General features: G+C 34.4%; 1 protein-coding gene across 1 annotated transcript; it reads left to right on the forward strand.

The window, feature by feature from the left end:
- Positions 1 to 6,611: 6,611 nt before the first annotated feature.
- LOC145248693 (uncharacterized) lies at positions 6,612 to 7,517 on the forward strand. Its single transcript, XM_080110350.1, has one exon. It carries the CDS (start codon positions 6,612 to 6,614, stop codon positions 7,515 to 7,517), a length of 906 nt encoding a protein of 301 aa, XP_079966476.1.
- Positions 7,518 to 9,426: the final 1,909 nt, after the last annotated feature.

The raw sequence follows: 9,426 nt of genomic DNA on the forward strand, positions 1-9,426 counted from the left end.
TCCAATCCCTGGTCCCCCCTCGCCAATCTTTCACGAAAAACACCCGTCTAGCTGAATCCACTGTGAAAAATTTCCCCCAATCTATATCTGTGCCTAAATCAAAACGCGGATTTCATGAGCAAAGCTTCTTTCTTAGAGCTACACGCCTGTGGAACTCTGTTCCGTCTGCCTGCTTCCCTCCGGACTACAACTTGGATGTCTTCAAGTCTAATGTTAACAAATTCCTGATGAACCGCTCCCCTAATTAAACACTTCATAAAATCTCCTCACTAACGTGATGTACTTACAATAACCCTTATACCTGAGTGGCTTCCGGGCCTTGATAAGTGGTGATCACTGTGTAAAAAAAAAAAAAAAAAAAAAAAAAAAAAACTCTCAATTCTGTGGATTTGCTTTTTATCGAATTGTGAATACCAGCATTTCCAAGAATTCTTAACAAAAAGGCCGGTCCATTTCCGTCAAATATGATCGTGTAGACGTGATGTGAAGAATATTTTGAGTGTCATTAATACTGAAAATTGGACTTTCAATATCCGGAAAAGTGACTCTCATAATGAATTATTATTTACAAGAAATTTAGAGCTACACACCGGTCACGACAGTTGCATTTGTTAAAGTATTGTGAGAATACTTTCTGATATAGGAACACTTGTTCAAATATATCAAATAAGCAATTTATTCTGAAAAAGTATCGACAAAATATGTTAAATGTAATTAAGTTTTCAGAATCAATCGGGATGATTAGTTGAAATTGATTCATTTAATGTTGATCGTTTTTTTGAAAATAAATGAAAAGGTAAACTATTACTTTTTCAATTAAAATTTGCAGCCTATTTTATTATTTGACAATCATTTTCTTTTAGACAACGTTTGTTATTAAAAGAGTCACGAATTAGTTTCGTCTTTCGAAAGTAAACATGTCACGCTAATCAGTAGGATATCACAAATGTTAATGAGAATAAAAATGATGGAGAATGTGAAAAGGAAAGTCAGGAAAAATGACACCTGAAAATGTAAAAAAATATTGAATAATATATTGAATAAAAAGAATAGGAAAAGAAGGATTGTAGAGAGACGGTGAAAGGGAAGTTATAGTTAATATATTTATTGTAAATTTGCTTTTATAATGTCCGTATATTTTATTTTTGTAAGTTGTTTCATTATTAATAGCGTCCAACTTGCTCCAATGTTTAAAAATTATGTTTCAAATGTACGCTCTTTGTAGAGTAATGCATTTCGCATGACCATATTTTGTAATTAAGAGTTTGACTTCGATAATGTCTATATTAGCTTTAGTAACACCAGGCTTTGATAATGTTGCTTATTTATGTTGACTTATCATTTCAAACCAAGTATCTACAGCAATAAGTCTATACGTGATATATGGTCAAATCTGATATAATCGACTTCTGTCATAATTCCAACCACGTATTTTTCACATATGTTAATAAAAAAAAATCATAATGTGTTATGCGTATATGGGCATTCCATAGTGTGAACCACTGTTATACTCAGGAAGGAATATATGCAAACATTACGCTGTCAGGAGATAAATCTCTCTGCGCTTCGTTAGTTCTTGCAGTTTTGTTTTAATTTACCCCGATCTTACTATATAGCCAGCGATTATTTGAAAGTATCTACCCTTCATTGCATGCTATTATGTATAAATTTTTACTTATTTGCATTCAATATTAGATTTGCTCGTATTATTTGAAATTTTCACACTATTCTTCCAACCTTGGGTCGTATTTTCACAACGTTTTGGTCTAGGTCACCTTACTCAATTACTCCAGGTATATTCTGTAGACCACAGGAATTTTTCGTGTGAAGCTTAGAAATCTTTCTGTCGAAGTCGGAATGTTTGGGTTGAACTCTGAAATGTTTCTGTATTACTCAAGGAATTGCACGGAATCATTAGCTACGTGGTATGCGTTCTCTTGTCTCATTAGGCATGTATAGGTAGCCATTCAAAGTAATTTTCAATTATATTTTGAGTTTCGTCCGCACTTAATATGTGGCATCCAATCCGTATAACGTATTTTTCAGGTATATTACACATATTTTCTAAACAAATATTAGGTAAAATGGGACATTTGAGAAGAAATAACTCTGAAATTCGGTTTTATCGAAGCAAATATAGACATAAATTGGTTATCCCATCTAAATGATCTTAATAATGAAAAGTATAAACAGACCAAAATTAACTTTGGCATATTAAATTTTCCGGTGTAAAAAAACAGGGAGTTTCTGTGATTTTGATCTTTACATGAGGAGCTTGCAGTTTATTTGTTCTTACTAAGTTGCAAGTCTGAAATTTTAATAGGGAGTTTATTTCCTGTACTTGATCGACTCGGAATGAAGATTAATAGCATTAAGTGCTCGACTAAGCAACCCCCTAACCTTTACTTATTACACAGAAAAAAAAATCATAACAAGTTTCATTCCCGGATTGAGCAAAGCTTAATATCGACACACAAACAAACAAAATGAAAAACACACGCACACACTTACATATGCACGTATACACTTCACCACATAAATCAGAACACAAAAAAAAACAGACACGTGCGGTAACACACACGCACAAAGTATTCTCCATCTCTTATGTAACATATTAAACAGGACCAATCTTACTTTCCTACGAAACTAAAAAAATACATAGTATAACATTGTAGTACATGTCCGGATAACACACCTTACCTCTTCTATCTTGGGACAGGGGAGGGGTAAACATTCTTGACTAATACAATTCTTATTCTTCTTCTTTGCCTAGCCAGAGGGTTCACATTTTGGGATACCGGATTTTCCTCACACTAAAACGCAATCCTTAGTCTAACTCTTTCTACGTGGGGAGAAAAACGAATAGGAAAATAAACGAATACCCTATCTTTATCAATAAATGATAATCCTTTCTCTCAACAAACGTAATAATCAAATGAAAATCTTATGAATATCCCAACAGTCTCAGAATAAAATTTAAAAAAAAATCACAATAGAAAGAATTAACACTCTAAAACTCAAACTTGAATGATAGGCTCTGTACCAAAAGAAAATAAAAAAAACGAATATTTGACAAATCTTATTCAAACGATAGGACAGTACTCACATTCCACAAGTCAATACAAGTAAACACACACAAATACACGCACTCAAACACCATACCCGACACACAAATACACGCAGAAAGATCAATTTATATGATCAAGCGCCAAGGTTACCCACACCGCAACACTAGTAAAAAGAAAAAGGAAAAAAATGAAAAAAAGGGGAAATGAAAAAGGCAAATCAGCACGACATTCACTGATCATAATAAACAATGATAGGAATATTATACTCATGAAAACATTAAAAACACTTAGAAATCTACATAATGCTTAGTAACATCTCCTATCATATAAATGTTTAATGCAATCGCTATTCATTATTTAAAATATTTTACATTTTAAATATTTTACAAACTTTCTGAAGAAGGTGCTTTAAAATGATGAGAATGTCAGAAAACTGTTAAATCTATTTTTAAAAATATTTCCATGGTACAAAAAATAAAAAATAAAAATATAAAATAATAAAATAAGTATCTAAAACATTAAAATTGTTGGTAAACTTATTCATCTATATATATATATACATATATATATATATATATATATATATATATATATATATATATATATATATATATATATATATATATTAGAAAAAGTAACCGTCGTTGACTGGGTTCAAAAACAGCCTACAAAAATGAACTCTGATTTATGAAATTATGCTAGGTTATGAAATGGAAGGGTTGTAAATTTTGGTCGAATTTGGGGGTATCAAAACCAAAGCCAAATATGATGTAAGTAGAAATAAAATAGATAAACCCCATAATTTAGTATACAATACCTGTTCACACTGTAACACTTATCACAATATTCCGTGGATCTATATTAAAAAACCTTGTAAAACTTTGTGAAATATTTCCATTTTATGGAGGTTAAGTGCGAACGAACACCCCATAATTTTATTATACCATATTTCTTCAAACAGAAACATAATTATCAAAGTATACTTACACAGGTAGGTATGAAAAGTCGTTATTAAAGTCCGTACCTATTTCCATTCTATGGAGGTCAGGCGCGAACGTAGACCCCACAATTTTATTATACCATCCCTACTTAAGTTAAATCATACTTATCAAAGTATTCTTATGTACATCTATATCAAAAACCCTTGTACAGATTGAGCAGCAGTATTCCATCTTTGGACGTACTTCGCTTTTATATAGACAATATATCTGAAGAAAGATGAAAGTTACTTCGGAACAAACGTTTGGAAAATTACACTTAAGTAGAAACAGTAGGTTTAATAATACAAATCTTGTATACACTTCCGTGGTTCTGATACAATACACATATTTGCTAGCATTAATAATACAACTTTTTAAAAATTGTAGATACAATTATAATAACATCTAAGCGAACGCTATGTGTATTTCTCGAAAGGCCACATAAATATTTTTATGACAAGGCATTAAACTGCAACGTATACTCTTGAAAAAATGGCTCCAAAAAATCGGTCGATCCATCTTATTGATGCCTCCATTCGATAATCCGAGGAGACTCTATGTTCTAACGTAGCTTAATCATAATTTCCTTTTTGAAACATAATATATTCTCAGATCTTCCTATATAAAATGGTCACTTTGACATAAAAAATATACAACCGCATATTTATAAACATTATTTATTCAACATAAAAGACGCAGCTAGATTCAATGGCCTGTCATTAACTTGGTACATTATGAAACATATCATTTGTAAATATGATCTATTTTCTAGCAAGAAAATAGATCATTTATGATTTCATTACGATGCATCCAAACAGTGAATATCCGCTATAATGTTTACTTCTGTTATGCGTGAATAATTGTGTTAATCGTTGTATGATTTGTTCCAAAATGGTTCTTTTCATTACGGGGTAAAGGACAGAAACATATTAGAGAACATTGTATTCAGCGGTTTAAGGGATTGCGGGGTTGGTTTTGACGTATTCTATAACGTAGGTGTAAACCTCGGCATGTATAGAGCATATGCTAGAATAAAACAGTAAGCAATCTGATACTGACCAGGTACGACTTTGTAAACAATTCATGATCTAATTAGAATAAGTGTTTAAATATGATTATTCAGTGGATTATCTAATCGCAAATTAAATGTGTTGCTCTAAAAAAGAAGTATTTAAATTTAAAAAAAACAGAGATAGAGAGAGTTGGAAAGAAAGAGAGAAAGAGAGAGATTATGTTAATTGGTCAACTGAAGGTGAAACGACAAGGTGTCGCCCTAAATATACAACACTATAGATTTATTTCAAAACTTTTATTGACAAAACACACTTCAAATAAATAGATGATGCAGTAAGCAAAATCTACCCACGAAACCGCCTCCAGGCTTAATAACCGACCCGCTACGAGTTAGGAACTGGGAGCATGCCTTTTCCACAACCACCAGCAGGAGCTCGGCGAATACTCGATGGATGGCGGCGATCAGACTTGCTTTGATGTTGTGAGAGGTCATGCTGTTGATGTTCTCAACGGATAACTTAACAAAATACTCCAACGTGTTCCGGTCGAAGAGGGAGGAAGCCAGCGAGGAAGAGTACAAAGTCGTTACACATATTCTTAAGCCAAGCCACTCTTTGCACGTGCGTGCCGGCGCCGAATCCTGATTGCACCAGAAGGTCACTATACTTTAAAGCGCATCCAAGTACAGAGCTGTTGATGTTCATGCCGACTTCGAAGATGTAAGGTGGTGCAATGTGCCCCTCACTTGAACCACACCAAAAGCCATAACTGCGGGCGAAAACTTTAAGCTGTGCCCTCAAGCGTTGAACGGCCTAAATTTGCATTTTGAGAGTGCTCAAAATGGTCCTGTTGTCATAACCTGGATCGATAAAGAGCATGACCTTTAAAAGAAAGAAAATAAAATGTTTATATAGTCGTGAATATATATATATATGTATATATATATATATATATATATATATATATATATATATATATATATATATATATATATATATAAACAGATGTTTCGTGGTACACAATTTTAATATTGCTTTGAAAAGTATGAATGGAGTCATTATGGGTGAAAAAAAAACAAGAGAAACGGGAAATTGTATAGAGACAAATCGACTAACAAGAATTATAGGTAAAAAAAAACATCGAATAAAAAAAGATCCATACGGAATTTCGTGTAAAAAAGAAATTAAGGGATCTAGAGGTTAACCTTTCGACCGACTCTTTTCAATAGATCTCGTCGGTAAGTTACATTAAGTTAACGAATGAGAATGGAAAAAGGGGAGGAGATGAAGTCGAGAAAAAAGATAATTTTCGTAGCAACAAAGCTCGTTCGAACAACCAGAGATGTTTGTCCGCACTTATTCGCACCAGGCACGGTGAAGGGATTACAGTAGACCGTCATGTGTTCAACTTCTCAGGTGTCACTCTGTCCCATAACGAAAAAGTTGTATTAGCCAGAGGGTTGGATGTCGGCATTCCCCCCCCCCCCGAATCATTGGTAGGGAAAGTACCTTTGCTGAATTCGAAATATTAAACTCACAGCTTAAACATCATGAGCCTCGTTCCAACGATGATTTTTTGGTATATGAAGGCTAGGTTAGCTGAACTGGCGCACAAGTTCACGAACTCCCCTATCAATGCTCGTGAGTTTGTATGGACTAAAATCCACTATCAAGCACCCAAACTCCTTAAAACTAATAAGGATATTTACATCACTAAGCCGGATAAAGGTGCGGGTGTTGTTATCCTTAATACGAATGATTCTATCGGAAAAATGTTGGATATTTTAAATGATAAATCCAAATTTAAAAGACTTGGCGACACATCTGTTGATAGCACTTCGAACACTGAAGTAAAACTCCAGAAACGGTTTCTTCAAATACATAGGAGGAAATTTATTAGTAAAGATACATATGATAGAATCCGGCCCGTGGGTTCACAACGATCCAGAATGTACGGGCTACCAAAGATCCACAAGAACGGGGTCCCTTTAAGACCCATTCTTTCAATGATCGGTTCACCCCAGCATGAACTGGCAAAATGGTTGTCCGAGATTCTTGAGCCTGTACTAAAGGAATTATCGGGTAACTGCATTGCGGATTCTTTTCGTTCCGCTGCCACTATACGTGAACTTGATTTTAATTCAGAAACAACTTTCCTATGTTCTTTTGACGTTACCAATCTTTTCACTAATATACCCCTTGATGAAACTATTCAAACTTGTTCGGATATGCTCTATCGTAGTACATTAACCCCTTCGGATTTTCCGGAGAATATTTTCCTTGAATTCATGGAACTAGCTACCAAGTCGGTCTGTTTTAGCTTTAATGACGTAATGTATCAACAGGTAGATGGGGTGGCCATGGGTAGTCCTTTGGGTCCTATCCTGTCCAATATTTTCCTAGGCTTTCAGGAATCCTTACTGTTTACTAAGGTTTTTAGACCTATTCGTTATTGACGTTATGTAGACGACACTTTTGTCATTTTCAAGTGCCGCCATGATGTAAGTGATTTTTTTTCTGAAATTAAACAGTCTCAACCCGGCACTTAAGTTTACGATAGAGGAAGAGCAGAATTACTCTTTACCCTTTTTGGAGTTCTTGTAGAAAGGATAGGGAATCGGTTTAATACAACTATATACAGGAAACCTACCTTTACAGGGTTGTATATTAGTTGGAATTCCTTTGCCCCTATGAACAGGAAAATAAGTTTAATTAAGACCTTGGTCCACTGTGGACTCATGATATGTTCGTCAAGTAAACTTGAGGAGGAACTTAAGAAAATAACGGACATGCTTATTAAAAATGGTTTCCCTGGTGGTATAATTTCTAAGCATATTCGCCAAAAACTTTCAAGTTTTAACACTAAGCCTCTTTTCGGTCCGGCTAAATGTCCGGTTTATTTAAAACTCCCCTATATAGGTTCAATTAGTAGAGGTTTTGTTAGCAAGATCACTTCGGTTGTTTTCCACTGTTTTTACGCAGTGCAACCCCGAGTAGTGCTGTGTACCAATACTGCCTTCCCAGCGTTTAAAAAAGATGTACTTCCCACGCTACAAAATAATGTAATAGTATATGAGTTTAGATGTCGGTGCGATGCTGACTACGTGGGTCGCACTTTTCAACGTTTAGGGGTCAGAGTGACACAACACGTTCCTGGGCATTTACGCAAACTTTTTATATCATCCGGGCATTTAAGGAATACATCCGGGCCTTTACGGAATACATCCGGACGACCACCAATTCTCGAATCGCCAATTGGTGTTCATTTGTACGAAAATAAAACTTGTGGCCAAGCATATTCTGATGAATGTTTTCGTATTTTACATAAAGCCCGCAACAAACAGCACCTCAATATCTTGGAGGCCGTCAGTGTGCTGATGCGCAAACCAGCTTTATGTAGACTAAAAGAACTTTCACATAAATTAGAGTTATTTAAAGAACTTAAAAAAAAGTCTACATGTATGCTGGTTTTTCTGTTTTGTCTATACTTATTTGTAGACAACGGATTTTCTTAATTATATATATATATATATATATATATATATATATATATATATATTTATCGACTTCATCTCCTCCCCATTTTCCATTCTCATTCGTTAACTTAATGTAACTTACCGACGATATCTATTGAAAAGGGTCGGTCGAAAGGTTAACATCTAGATCCCTTAATTTTTTTTTACACGAAATTTTGTATGGATCCTTTTTTATTCGATGTTTTTTTTTACCTATAATTCTTTTTAGTCGACTTGTCTCTATACAATTTCCCGTTTCTCCTGTTTGTTTTTTTGGTTTTTTTTCACCCATAATGACTCCATTCATACTTTTCAAAGCAATATATATATATATATATATATATATATATATACATATATATATATATATATATCAATTGTACCCTAGAAAAATCATAACAATACGCAACCATTGATAGATATGAGTGTTAACATATACAACTAGATAAACATGTACATGTTGACAACTGTAAGATTCTTATTAAAACGGGTTATGAGCCTCCCCCGTCCACGTTATATCATCATAATAACGTTTGACAGACCGAAGCTAAGCACTGATGAGCCTGGACAGCACCAGATTGGTCGTCACTTGTAACTTCCAGGTGCTGTATATGTTCTCATTTTATCTGACATTTTTTCCAGTCGTACTGAATTCTCCTTGAAACTCGATTCAAACAGTGCCGATTCAGGGGATGTTTGGTTGGGGAGCGCGCTCCTTGCAACACAATTACAAGCGCATCCGCTCCTACGGGAAGAATTCTTTGTATTTTAAGACTGAACGGAGACATCGATATCTCCGGTAGCGTGAGTGAGCAATGTAACATGTAAACCTTAGTTGGGTTATCATCAC

The sequence above is a fragment of the Euprymna scolopes genome, chromosome 27 (genome assembly GCF_053919585.1).
Source record: "Euprymna scolopes isolate OS-2025 chromosome 27, ASM5391958v1, whole genome shotgun sequence".
NCBI lineage: Eukaryota > Metazoa > Mollusca > Cephalopoda > Sepiida > Sepiolidae > Euprymna > Euprymna scolopes.

Excerpts from the sequence above, each read along its gene's own strand:
- LOC145248693 (XM_080110350.1), top strand. The coding sequence starts at position 6,612 with ATGAGCCTCGTTCCAACGATGATTTTTTGGTATATGAAGGCTAGGTTA.